The sequence below is a fragment of the Oryctolagus cuniculus genome, chromosome 19 (genome assembly GCF_964237555.1).
Source record: "Oryctolagus cuniculus chromosome 19, mOryCun1.1, whole genome shotgun sequence".
NCBI classification, from domain to species: domain Eukaryota; kingdom Metazoa; phylum Chordata; class Mammalia; order Lagomorpha; family Leporidae; genus Oryctolagus; species Oryctolagus cuniculus.
Window position 1 is genome coordinate 7,742,396 of NC_091450.1, and position 13,405 is coordinate 7,755,800.

The 13,405-nt window shown below is 57.5% G+C and overlaps 1 protein-coding gene across 2 annotated transcripts; it reads left to right on the plus strand.

Annotated features, from left to right (window-relative positions):
• Positions 1-4,137: 4,137 nt before the first annotated feature.
• Positions 4,138-10,210, plus strand: CD19 (CD19 molecule). 2 transcript variants are annotated; one of them, XM_008257952.4, is made up of 15 exons: positions 4,138-4,494; positions 4,666-4,929; positions 5,214-5,384; positions 5,517-5,795; positions 7,031-7,141; positions 7,430-7,478; positions 7,768-7,856; positions 8,258-8,371; positions 8,499-8,603; positions 8,683-8,751; positions 8,861-8,917; positions 8,999-9,055; positions 9,554-9,640; positions 9,731-9,837; positions 10,001-10,210. In XM_008257952.4, the coding sequence occupies exons 1-14, from the start codon at positions 4,407-4,409 to the stop codon at positions 9,820-9,822; spliced, it is 1,632 nt and encodes a 543-aa protein (XP_008256174.1). In that variant the 5' UTR covers positions 4,138-4,406; the 3' UTR covers positions 9,823-9,837; positions 10,001-10,210. The 2 variants fall into 2 exon arrangements, with proteins under 2 accessions (XP_008256174.1, XP_002711925.1); XM_002711879.5 differs by having other exon boundaries at positions 4,265-4,494; positions 9,731-9,829.
• Positions 10,211-13,405: the final 3,195 nt, after the last annotated feature.

A 13,405-nucleotide genomic window follows, 5' to 3' on the forward strand; every position in this document is an offset into this window, starting at 1 on the left:
CCCTCCCAGTGCCTCTCAAATCCCTCCTCCGCCGGCCTCTGTCCTGGGTCACGATTGCCTTATCCCGGCTCGGCAGCAGGAATTCAAACGGAGCTTTGACAGCCCTTCCCCCAAACCTGTCCTGGGAGTTCCTGCGTCTTGGCCTCCTGCTGCAAGCCCTGGTAACTCGACCTCCAGTGCACCGAATATTCCAGAAGGTGTTCCTTTCCCTCCATTTCCAGTACTGACCCCTAGTCTCTGGCCCCATCATCTCCGTCCTGCTTAGTAACCATCCTCCACCACACACACACATTACAAAGGCCCCTTTAGTTAGTTCTGCAGAACGCAGTTGGAATCACCTCTGTGAAACATGTGAAGTGGGGGCCGACGCTGTGGCGTAGCGGGTGAAGACGCCGCCTACAGTGCCTGCATCCCATATGGACGCCGGTTCGAGTCCTGGCTGCTCCACTTCCGATCCAGCTCTCTGCTGTGGCCTGGGAAAGCAGTAGAAGATGGCCCAAGCCCTTGGGCCCCTGCACCCATGTGGGAGACCCTGAAGAAGCTCTTGGCTCCTGGCTTCAGATTGGCACAGCTCCGGCTATTGAGGTCATCTGGGGAGTGAACCAGCGAATGGAAGACCTCTCTCTCTCTCTCTGCCTCTCTGTAACTCTGCCTTTCAAATAAATAATTCTTTAAAAAAAAAAAATTCTTGTGCCTGCTTAAAAACCTAGTTGGCCACTTTGAAACTGGTTAGACTTTTCACCGTGTCACAGGCAGCAAATTCAGCCATGAACAGATGTTCAACATCATTAGCCATTAGGGAAGTAGAAATCAAAGGCAGCAGGAGACAGGGTCATGGACATCTTAACAGTGGCTAAACAGAGTAACAACGCCAAATGCCGCTGAGTGTGCAAAGGAACCGGGTTTTTCTGTACTGCTGCCAGCAAAGTGACTGGTGCTGGACCCAGGCCAATGCCAGGAGCCTAGAACCCAACCTGGCTCATCTATGCAACTCTCATTGGCTGCCACCCAGGCTGCACAGAAGCAGGGAGCTGGAACTGGGGGCGGAGCTGGGACTTGAACCCAAACACTGACGGACAATGCTGGCAGCCCAGGTGGTGTCTTTTTTTTTTTTTTTTTTTTTTTTTTTTTTTTTTTTTAAGATCTTATTGAGAGGTAGAGTTGCCAACAGAGAGAGGGATGCAGAGAAATCTTCCATCTGCTGTTTAACTCTCCCCAAATGGCCACAACAGCCGGAGCTGAGCTGATCTGAAGCCAGGAGCCAGGAGCTTCTTCCAGGTCTCCCATGCAGGAGCAGGGTCCCAAGCACCTGGGCCATCTTCTACTGCTTTCCCAGGCCATAGCAGAGAGCTGGATCAGAAGAGGAGCAGCCAGGACTTGAACCGGCAGCCATATGGGATGCCGGCGCTGCAGGCAGTAGCTGTACCCATCACGTCACAGCGCCGGCCACTTAGGTGGTGCCTTGACCGCTGTGCCAAACACCTGCCCTTTTCCTTCCTTTGTTCAACTTCCTGAGCGTCTGTAGATGCCCGTGTCGATCCGGGGACGGAGAAGATCCCCGTTCTCCAAGAAAGGGCATCTAGTGCAGGAGGCGGTCAGAACACTAATAAGTAAGCCAAAGTTGAGATTTGGGGAAAGTGCCGAGAGGAAATCCAACAAGAACCTGAGAACAAAAAAGTTCGTGGAGAGGGGTCAGAGCAGGCCTCTCTACGGAAGTAACATTTGCGATTAGGAGAAACCAGAGGGATGGAGGGAGTGGATGAATCATGCCAAGGGCAGCAAGTGCAAAGGCCCTGGGGCTGGGACCGTGGGTGGCAAGTTGGAGCGTGGGTGGAGGAGGACAGTGGCGGCGGGGGGGTGAGTGGCCGACGTAGGTGGGCCTTGGTTTGGAGTTTTCCTTTCAGGTGGGTGGGAAGCCACGGAAGTGTTTTCAGTGGGGGACTGACACACTCTAGCAAGAGCTGAGCTGGAGAGAGATTTTGTTGGGGTCTGGTTGCCGTCATCATTTCTCCAGTGCCTCGCTCTTTCCCCTCCGGTCAGCCCGAGGGAAGTGGGGCCCTGCCACCTGTAGGGTCCCCTGGGGTTTGCTTAGCACAAACAGGAAGCCGCAGGGCAGTGACACAGGCAGGCCTGGGAATCCGCAACTGAGAAGACAGGTCTCCTGGGTCCCGGGATCCTTTCCCTGAGAGAGATGGGAGGGGTGGGACAGGAAGTATGGGGCAGTCTGGCGTCGGGGGCCTCCTGGGCCCTGCTGCTCGCAGCGCCAACAGCTCTGTGTGTGACTTCAGGGAACGCCCTGCCCTGCTTGGGGCCTCCATTTCCCTATTAAAAAAAAAAAAAAAGGCTTATTTATTTATTTATTTGAAAGGCAGCGTTACAGGGAGAGAGAGGGGGAGACAGAGAGCCATCTTCCATCTGCTGGTTCACGCCCAGGTAGCCACAGTGGACAGCGCTGGACCAGGCTGAAGCCAGGAGCCAGGAGCTTCCTCCAGGTCCCCTACACAGGTGCAGGAGCCCGAACACTTGGGTCATCTTCCGCTGCTTTCCCAGGTGCCATAGCAGAGAGCTGGATCGGAAGTGGAGCAGCCGGGACTCGAACTGGCGCCCCTCTGGGATGCGGGTGCCGCAGGTGCTGGCCTTACCTGCTGCACACAGCACCAGCCCATTTCCCCGTTTCTAAAAAGGCTCCTTCCAGAACTGCAGCAGGGGCTTTCTGGGGGCAGAGCTGCTGAGTCAGTGACTTCTCAGGAAGAGCCACTGTGGCCCCAGCCTCGCAGCCGCCCAGCCCCCTGCTCCCCCTGCTAGCTTTCTCTGTGTTACTGGATTTATCATCGGGACAATCTGCCGAGAAAGTCGCACTTCCAATTTACAAAGAAGGAGACTTACCCATGGTTTTGAAGCTGGGCAGTCTGGCTTGAGCTCCTCCGTATGAACTGATTAACTGAGGGCCTACTGTGTGCTGGCTGCTGGGCTAAAGATGTCACACAAGGGCCGGCGCCACGGGTCACTAGGCTAATCCTCTACCTAGTGGTGCCAGCACACCGGGTTCTAGTCCCGGTCGGGGTGCCGGATTCTGTCCCGGTTGCCCCTCTTCCAGGCCAGCCCTCTGCTGTGGCCAGGGAGTGCAGTGGAGGATGGCCCAAGTGCTTGGGCCCTGCACCCCATGGGAGACCAGGAGAAGCACCTGGCTCCTGCCTTCGGATCAGCGCGGTGTGCTGGCCACAGTGTGCCAGCTGTGGTGGCCATTGGAGGGTGAACCAATGGCAAAAGGAAGACCTTTCTCTGTCTCTCTCTCTCACTATCCACTCTGCCTGTCCAAAAAAAAAAAAAAAAAAACAACACAAAAACGATGTCCAACAAGTATTGTCCTCTTTCATCTTTATAAACAATATTTTAAAAATCTTAAAAATCACTTTCATTTTATTTGAAAAGTAGAGAGACAGACAGAGAGATCTTCCATCTGCTGGTTCACGACCCAAATGCCCACAACAGCTGGGGCTGGGACAGATGGAATTCAGGAGCCCAGAACTCAAATCTGGATCTCCCATGTGGCTGGCAGGGACCCAATTTCTTGAGCCACCCCTGCTGTCTCCCAGAATGCACATTAGCAGGAAGCTGGAACAAGAAACAGAGCTGGGATTCAAACCCAAGCACTCCAATATGAATATGGGCATCCCAAGGGATTACCCAGCCACTGTCCCAAATGGCTGCCTCCAAATAACATTACTTATAGTCCTGTCATTCTCCCCAGTGGACAGAAGAAGAAACTCAGGCTTTGCGTGCTGAAGGAAGTTAGCTACAAGTAGAGGTGGAGGATTTGAACTCAGGTCTGCCGCAGGTGGTCATGGGGTAGGGGTGGGGGGTGGAAAGAGGTCCAAGAAATGTTTGTTGAATGAAAGAATGAGGTGTAGGTGTGAAGGGAGCCTGGGGTTGGGAGGGGGGAACAGGAGGAAGCCCCTGAAGCGGAATCCACTCATTCAACCCAGAGTTCGCCGTCACCACCTTTGTGCCAATCACCGTCCTGGGACCGTGTGCACAGGGAGGGGAACGAGACTCTGCCTCTGCTCCCAAGGGGCTCACACACTAGTGGAGAAAACAGAAGTGAGCCCCTCCACACACGCAGAGACACACACACACACACAGACACACACACAGAGAGACACACACAATCAGTTCTTGTGGAGCTAAGTGTGGGGCGAAAACAAGACAGCACACGGGGAGGAAGCAAGCTGTGTGGGTCTGGAGGGGGCCTGGAGAAAGCAGCCCGAGGCGTGACCACCCCTTCCTCTCTGAGGGGACTGCCTGCTCGCCCCCACAGGCGTCCATGGTTCAGTGCCCAGCAGGCCCCTGCCTGCCCCAGCATCCCCTGCGCGGGGAAGCTGGGCGGCCCGGGGAGTCTGGCCACCATGCCACCTCCTCTCCTGCTCGCCTTCCTCCTCTTCCTGACCCTGGGGAGAGTCAGGCCCCAGAAACTACTGCAGGTGGAGATGGAAGGTAGGTCCAAAGAGGCAGAGAGGGAGGGAGTCGGGGTTGGAAGCCTGGGTTTGGGCTGGGTGCCCTCCACAGCGTGGCTCACCCTCTCTGAGCCTTTCTAGCTTGTGACCCAGCAGGTGCTGGGGCAGTGACGGGAAGGGGCTGGGACTCTCCCTCCCTCTCTGCCCACAGAGGGAAGTGATGCTGTGTTGCCGTGCCTCCAGGACCCCCCGGATGGTCCCCCTGAGCGGCTGATCTGGTCTCGGGACTCCCAAGGGCCTTTCCTGGAGCTGAGCCCCGGGTCCCCAGGCCTGGGCATCCATGTGGGGCGTCTTGGCATCTTGCTGCTCATCTTCAACGTCTCTAATGAGATGGGGGGCTTCTACCTGTGCCAGCCAGCGCCCCCCTCCCAGCAGGCCTGGCAGCCTGGTTGGACGGTCAGCGTGGAGGGCAGCGGTGAGGGCTGGGCCGGCCTGGGGTCAGGGAGGGGGGAAGTTGCTGGATGGGAAGTGGAGAGCCCAGTGTAGCCAGCGGCCAGAGCGGAGCTGGAGGGAGGGCTGAGGAGTCGCCTCCTGTGGTTCTGAGACCACCCCTGAGGGCCTCCTGTCTCTCTCCCACCCTCCCCTCTCTCTGCGAGTCACTGTTTCTCTGTGTCTCTATTCATCTCTGCCGTCCCCGAGTCCCTCTGCCTCTCCTGCTCTCCTGGGAGCCTCTGTATCTGGTTCTGGGTCTCTCCCCAGGGGAGCTCTTCCGGTGGAATGCTTCGGACCTAGGTGGCCCAGGCTGTGGCCTGGGCAATGAGTCTTCCAGCTCCCAGCCGTACGTGTGGGACAGAGACCACCCCAAGGAGTGGGACATGGGGCCTGCCTGCGCTTCCCCCAGGGGTGATCTGAACCAGAGCTCCAGCCTGGGTGAGGGGAAATGCTGGGGGGGTGCCAGGAAATGGGGGTCCTGCCTGGGGGGCAGTGACTGGAAACAGAAGGGGTTGGGGAGACAACACCCCAAGGATTAGGTATCACTTTCCTTGTCTCTCCCTGCCGCAGACCTCACCGTGGCCCCTGGCTCCACTGTCTGGCTGTCCTGTGGGGTGCCCCCTGCCTCTGTGGCCACTGGCCCCGTTTCCTGGGCCCACATACACCCTACGAAGCCCAACATCTTATTGCCAAGCCTAAACCTGACCGCGGAATCCCCAGCAAGAGAGATGTGGGTCCTGGGGCCTGTTCTGATGCTGCCCCAGGTCACAGCTGTGGATGCTGGGATGTATGTCTGTCGCCGTGGCAACCTGACCACGGAAATTCACGTGACAATCACTGTCCGGCCAGGTAGGGCTTCTCCCCACTGTGGGGGCAGGTGCTGGGGAGAGGGGGGTTACGGGGAGGAAGTGGAAGCCAGGCCATCTTGGACTCCCAGCCTGAGGGCTAGTCCCAGCCTCTTCTCGTCTACACCCTCTTTCCATGGGACCTCCTTTGCTCCCGAGGAGTCACCATGCCTTGATCACTCTAGTTCAGGCTCCAGACCCCTATCTCCTGGACTTGCCATTCCATGTAGACTGCACATACACAAAAATCAAAGTTAGTGTCAGGCAGGCGCCGCGGCTCACTAGGCTAATCCTCCGCCTTGTGGCGCTGGCACACCGGGTTCTAGTCCCGGTTGGGGCGCCGGATTCTGTCCCGGTTGCCCCTCTTCCAGGCCAGCTCTCTGCTGTGGCCAGGGAGTGCAGTGGAGGATGGCCCAAGTGCTTGGGCCCTGCACCCCATGGGAGACCAGGAGAAGCACCCGGCTCCTGCCATCGGATCAGCGCGGTGCGCCGGCTGCAGCGCGCCGGCCATGGCGGCCATTGGAGGGTGAACCAACAGCAAAGGAAGACCTTTCTCTCTCTCTCTCTCTCTCTCTCTCACTATCCACTCTGCCTGTCAAAAAAAAAAAAAAAAAAAAAAAAAAAAGTTAGTGTCATCCCCAGGTGTAGACTTCCATGTGCCTCCCATTGAGGGAAGGACATCATACCACTTGCCTTCCTGCCCAAACCAGACACCTGGGCCTTCTTCCTTCTCCCCACCCCAGCCAGTGAACTGGCCACATTGTACTGGCCACCTAGTCTTCATTTTAATGCAATCCTACCATGCTCTTCTCCCAATCACACGCCTCAAAGTCAGCCTCAACGGTCACTCCAAACTTGACCTCAGCAATGTGCTGGGTTCCGACATTAGCCTGCCAACTCCACTCTGTACTTCGCGTTGACCATGACCGTGTGTAACTGCAGCAAGGAAGCTGACGGTGCTGCTCCCCTTAATCCTGATGCGGTCTCTGACTCTTACCCTGGCTTGCTCACTAGAGGCTGCCCCGAGCCCTGGGCCAGGCTCTGCGGAACAGTCCCCACCCTCGGGGGACACGACTCCTTAGATGGAGGGATGAGCGCCCTCCTCATAGCTTGGGACTTTGAACCTGGGTCTTGTTCCTCCCCCCCAACCCCACCCCTGATTTATGGTCCTTGGAGGTCTTGAGGTTGGGAAGTGAGATGCCAGGCTGGGGTCCTCCTCTCATAGCCCCTCCCCCCCAGCAATATGGCACTGGCTGCAGAGGAAAAGCGGCTGGATTGTTCCAGTTGTGGCTTTGCTTTATCTGATCTTCTGCCTGGGCTGCCTGGTGAGCTTTCTTCACCTTCGGAGAGGTGAGTCCTGGCCCCCAGCCAGTCTGCACCAACCCTTCTTCCTCAAGATAAGCCACTTCACGTCTGGCCACCGTGTTTTTCTCCTCCTGTCCCTCATCCACAAACCCCAGAATCCCCCACCCCACCCCCCACCCCAGGCCCTCTAACTCACCTCAAACTTCTCAAGCCCCTGGAAACTCGAACTCTCATCTCCTTTTATGCATCCAACCCGAACTCCCCAGCAGCCCCCAAAGCCTCACCCTGCCAAGCAGCCCGCCCTCTGACCACGCCCCTTAACTCCCCCACCAGCCCTGATCCTGAGAAGGAAAAGAAAGAGAATGACGGACCCCACCAGGAGGTAAGGCGGCAAGTGCACCCCGTTCTTCCCGCCATGCTTTGCAGTCACTGCCTCCAGCGTGTCTCTGTCCCATCTCTACCCGTTGGGATACGGCCCAGTCTCCAGCTCAGCGCCAAAGCTACCTCCTTTTCGTAGACCTCCTTGGAGTGGTCCCAGAGCCCTCCGCGAGCTGTCCCGGCCTCGGGGAGCAAATCACAGGGCGCCATGTTCAACCTCGGAGGGCCTGGTCTGTATCTTGTGTCATCTGGTCCCTTCCAGTCCTGATCTCACTGCGCATCTCTCCTGCCAGATTCTTCAAAGTGACGCCCCCCGCAGGAAACGGGGCTCAGAGCCAGTATGGGAACGTGCTCTCTCTTCCCACGCCCACCTCTGGCACAGGTAAGAGGTCCTGCCAGGCTTCTGGCCCGGGTCCGCCCCTCCGGCCTTTAGCTCCGCCCCCAGAGGTAGAGCTCCACCCAGTTGTTCTCATTCCTCCAATCCCCTGAGAGCCACCGCTTCTCAGGCTCAGAACTCCGCCCCAGGGGCGTGGAGCCCCGCCCAGGTTTGACCACGTGCCCCTGGAAACACGCCCACCCCCAACACTCACAGTCCCGCCCCGAAGACGCCCAGGCAGCGGGTCCCTCACCCCCCAGCTTGAGGCCCCGCCCCTAGATTGAGATCCCGCTCCCGGGTTGAGGGCCAGGTGCACAGACCCGGAGTTCCGCGGTGGAGCCCCCAGCATCCCGCCCGCTGTGCGCTCCCAGCGCTCTGACCCCGCCTCGCGCCGCCCCTCTCGCCAGGACGCGCCCAGCGTTGGGCGGCAAGCCTGGGGGGCGCCGCCGCACCCTATGGACATCCGCTCAGCGACGTCCAGGAGGCTGGAGCCGCGGGGTCCCGGAGCCTGCCAAGAGCCAGTGAGTGAGGAAGGGGGTGTCAGTCCCCACTTGGAGCGGGTGTTGGAGTGGTCCGTGGCACGGATAACGCACTGAGGCTTGGAGGAGGGAGCATGCGCGGTCCCCCACCCCTATCCCACACCCCCAGGCCCAGAAGAAGAGGAAGGGGAGGCCTACGAGGAGCCGGACAGTGAGGCGGACTCCGAGTTCTACGAGAACGACTCTAACCCGGCGCAGGACCAGCTCTCCCAAGGTAAGGCTGCCCACTCCCACCCCCTACGCCCCCGCGGCGGGCTGTGAACCCCCGCCGGACGCCCCTCCTTCTCTCCTAGACGGCAGCGGCTATGAGAACCCCGAGGAGGAGCCGTCGGGTCCTGAGGACGATGACTCCTTCTCCAACGGTAACGCGGGGTCCTCGTGGGGTCTCGGAGCCGTGGGAGGATGCCTACGCTTGGAGCGCCTGGCGGCGGGGGCAGGAGTGGTCCCTGGAGTCCCTCTCTTGTCCCGCAGCCGAGTCCTATGAGAATGAGGATGAGGAGCTGGCCCCGCCGGTCACCAGGACAGCAGGTGCGTGGGAGGCAGCCTCATGCCCCGGGACGGGCCGGCCTGCAAGCCAGCAGCACGGTGACGCCCCTCTTCCTCCTCCAGACTTCCTGAGCCCCCACGGGTCTGCCTGGGACCCCAGCCGGGAAGCAGTCTCCCTTGGTGAGAGCTCCTTGGAGCCAGCCCGCCTTGCCCAGCCTGGGCGGACCTGGCCTCGGCTCTGACCCCGGCCCAACCTTGACCTGACCCTGACCTTCCGTTCGATTCCCTAACTGTAACCTCAACCCCCAGTAGTTGCACCATCCCTAACCTTGAACATCAGCACAGCCCAAACCCATTCCACACTGGGCTTTGACCTTCAACCCAGCTTTAATGCAGACTTCAATTTTGACCCCAGCCCTGCACAGATGTCCTCATGGCTCTGATTCCCTCCAGTTTGGTTCTTGACCGTTTCTTTGACCTAACCCCTGGTTAACCCTGACCCTTCAGCTACCCAGGGCCCAGACTTGAAGCTGACCCACCCGATCACCCCTCCTCGTAGACCATGGGTCAAGCCTGCCACCTTCCCCTGCCCCTCGGCACCTGCTCCTTAGGGTACCTCCCTTCCCCAGTCCCCAGCCCGGCTGCCAGCCTCCAATCCTCCACGCTCCGCCCAAGCAGGCTCCCAGTCCTATGAGGATATGAGAGGGATCCTGTACGCGGCTCCCCAGCTCCGCTCCTCACGGCCAGGGCCCTCTTATGAGGAAGGTGGGTGCTTCTGCGGTTCCCCCACCACCAGGGTCCTCTGGTCTCAGTGCCCCTCCCAGCCGACCTGCACCCCTCCCTGCTCCTATCCAGATGCAGACTCTTACGAGAACATGGACAATCCCGACGGGCCAGAACCAGCGTGGGGAGCAGGGGGCCATGGGGGGACCTGGAGCACTAGGTGACCCCCAGGTGACCAGGTACCCCAGGGACAGGAGGAGGAGGGAGGCGACAGGCAGGGAAGGCAGTGGAGGGCTGGCTAGGAGGGAGGGAGGGGGCAGGGTTCCCAGGGCCTTGGAGTGGCGGGGGCAGAAGCTGGGCCCCTGGACCCTTCCTCACCTCATTACCATTTCTCCTACATAGCTGGGGCTCCTGAGACCCCTGAGAGCCACACCTGACTCTGAAATCTAGGGACTGCAAGCAGATGGTGTCAACCTGTGGAACAGCATTGCTCAGGACGTGTGCGTGTGTGCTTGCACGTGTGCATGTGTGTGTGTGTTTGTGTGTGTGTGTGTGCAAGTAAAACTCCCTTCCCTTTTTGCTTTCCCCAAATAAACTCGGCGAGCTCTTCCAGTCCTATGGAGTCGTTCCCTTGTGTGGGAGGGAAAGAAAAGGTGAACAGGGTCGCACCGCTGTCCCCCGACTCTGCACAGCAGGCCGTCGCTCCTCTTTCCTTAACTTGTCTGCCCCATGCCCACCACCCGCTCACCCAACCGTTGTTGGTTCAGCGGTAGACTGCCCGGAGCCCAACAGTGAAGAGGCAACCGTCCAGGAAGTAGCAGTCGAGGGACGAGACGTCCTGCACCACCACTGGGTATTTATGTATTGTTCTACTAGGGTCTGCGCAGTTTTTTAGATGTATTATTTATTTTCCTTTTATCTGCAAGGCAGAGAGAGGTGGACAGTCAGAGATCTTCCATCCTCAATAGCTGGGACTGGGCGTGGTCACAGCCAGAAGTCAGAAACCAGGAACTGAATCCTGGTCTCCACTGTAGGTGGCAGGGACCCAAGGACGTGAGCCCCCAGGGTGCGCGTCAGCAGGAAGCTGGAATCAGAAGCAGAGCTGGACTCAGACCCAGGCACTCAGATATGGATGCCAGCATCCCAAGCCCTGGCTTAGCTACGGGGCCAAATGCTGGTCCCCAGGGAAGTGTTCTTTTTCTTCCTTGTGCTTCTGCCTGTGGAGATCCCACAGTTCCCTGGGGCACCCCTGGGAACAGCTGGCTTTGGCTGTGCCACAGTTTTACAGGCTACCCAGACTGCTGAAAGATTCATAAGTTTCTCAGAGCAGGTTTGTTTATTTTTTAAAGATGTATTTGTTTATTTGAGAGGTAGAGTTACAGATAGAGGGAGGGAGAGACAGAGAAAGAGGACTTCCATCCGCTGGTTCACTCTCCAGATGGCCGCAACGGCCAGAGCTGGGCTGATCTGAAGCCAGGAGCCAGGAGCTTCTTCCGGGTCTCCCATGCAGGTGCAGGGGCCCAAGGACTCGGACCATCTTCCACTGCTTTCCCAGGCCACAGCAGAGCTGGATCGGAAGTGGAGCAGCCAAGACTGGCGCCTGTGTGGGATGCTGGTGCTGCAGAGGGAGGCTCAACCTGCTATGCCGCAGCGCCAGCCCCTCAGAACAGGTTTTCACACCAGAGGTGTAGTGTGAATCCAGGCTCATACTTGGGGTTCCAACTGCCCACAATGGCCTTGTCCATCCCTAGCCTGTTGGGAGTGGGCTTTGCTTCCATATTGCACGCCAGCACTTGGGGAAGAATTGGTTTCTTCTCCATCTCTGTGCTTGGAAGACATCGCCCTTTCTCAGCCCCCAGCTTTGTCCCAGAGCTCAGCTCCCTGTTGTTCCTGGGGCCTTGGAATTGGCCTCTGTTCCCTGTGGGTGTTAAAACTCCAGTCTTAGACATTCCAGCATGCCTATGGCTGCTGGGCTCCCCACCCCCCACCGCCCCGCAACCATTGTAACTTTGTTTTCCTTCTGTATTTCTGGTACCAAGAAGATTCTTAAAAAAAAAAAAAAAAAAAAAAAAAAGATTTATTTGTCAGAGTTACAGAGAGAGAGAGAGAGAGAGAGAGAGAGAGAGAGAGATCTTCAATCTGCTGGTTCATTTCCCAGCTGGCCTGCAATGGCCAGGACTGGGCCAGGTTGAATCCAGGAGCCAGGACTTTTACCCAGGTCTCCCACATGGGTGGCAGGGGCTTAAGCATTTGGTCCATCTTCGGCTGCTTTCCCAGGCCATCGGCAGGGAGCTGGGTCGGAAGTGGAACAGCCAGCATTCCAGTCGGTGCCCATATGGGATGTCGGCACTGTGGGTGCAGCTTTACCTGCTGTGGCACAATGCCCAGCCCTGGTACCAAGGAGATTCTGTCCTGCTTTTGAGTTCAATTATCTTTTTCTTTTTTAATTAATTAATTTATTGTTTTTTAAAATTTTAATTAGTTTTTAACAGATTCAATATGGTTCATAGGTACAATTCTAAGAACCTAATGATGGGCTGCTGTTGAGGCCTCATTCCACCACAGGCTGGCATTGTGGAGTAGTGGGTAAAGTTGCCACCTGCCCTGCCAGCATCCCCTGTGGGCACTGGTTCAAGTCCCAGCTGCTCCATTTCCAACCCAGCTCCCTGCTGATGGCCTGGGAAAGCAGCAGGAGATGACCCAAATACCTGGGCCCTGCCACCCACATGGGAGACCCAGATGAAGCCTCTGGCTTCTAGCTTTAGCCTGTCTCAGCCATAGCTGTTGCAGCCATCAGGGGAGTGAACCAGTGGGTAGAAGATTCTCTCTCTCTCTCTCTCTCTCTCTCTCTCCTTCTCTCTCTGTAACTTTGACTTTCAAGTAAATATACAAAGCAAAAAATATGATATAGTCTTCCTCCCTCCCTCCTTCCCTTTCTTTTTTTCTTTAATCTTTTAATTCATTCTTTCCGTGAGTTTTTTTTTTTTAAAGGTTTATTTGAAAGGCAGAGTCAGAGAGAGAGACAGAGAGAATCTTCCAGCAGCTGGTTCTCTCCCCTGAAATGGCCACAACAGTCAGATCTGGGGCAGACAAAGGCAGAGGCCGGGAGCTCCCTCCTGTCTCCCACGTGGGTTGCAGGGGCCCAAGTTCTTGAAGCATCTTCCACTGCCTTCCCAGGCACGTTAGCAGGGAGCTGGCTGGGAAGCAGCACAGCCAGGACTCCAAGGAGCACCCTTATATGGGATGCTGGTGTCATAAGCCACAGCTTAACCTGTTGCCCCACAGCATCGGCCTCTCAGCTGCCCATTAAAACAAAACAAAACAAAAAACAAACAGAAGAAGAAAAATTAGAAACAATCTGGTTTGGCTCACCCCAGCCCCTGGACCCCCCGCCCCCATTGCCATAATCCCTGCCATTCTTTGTCATCTTTCACTCAGTCTCATTCATGTCAGCTTCCTGCCTGTCTGAGTTTGCGCTGTGACTCCTGGTGAAAATACCCTGCCTTCGCGAGATTGGATCCAGGCCTGAATCTCTGTGTGTCTCTGGTCCCCGGCCAGAGTGGGGCAAAGATCTCGGGCAACGAGTGGGCAGCAAAGGAGGAGGAGTGAGACTCTGCAGGAAGGGCTGTGACAGGTGCTTCCTGCAGGCAGGGTGCAGAGGAGGGCGGCACCCCAGCGGCTTGGACCCTCCCACCCCACCCCACCCCCCACTGGCAAGTTGGTGGGGAGGGGAGTGGAGATTGGAGCCCAGGTGTGCTAACTCCAGCCCAGCTCTGAAATCCGAGGATCAGGGTTTGAATCCCAGCT

Bases quoted from the DNA above. Each gene is read 5' to 3' on its own strand.
- CD19 (XM_008257952.4), top strand. From the start codon at position 4,407: ATGCCACCTCCTCTCCTGCTCGCCTTCCTCCTCTTCCTGACCCTGGGG. The intron at 4,930-5,213 runs GTGAGGGCTGGG...GTCTCTCCCCAG, and splicing joins GGTCAGCGTGGAGGGCAGCG to GGGAGCTCTTCCGGTGGAAT. The intron at 7,857-8,257 runs GTAAGAGGTCCT...CCCTCTCGCCAG, and splicing joins CACGCCCACCTCTGGCACAG to GACGCGCCCAGCGTTGGGCG.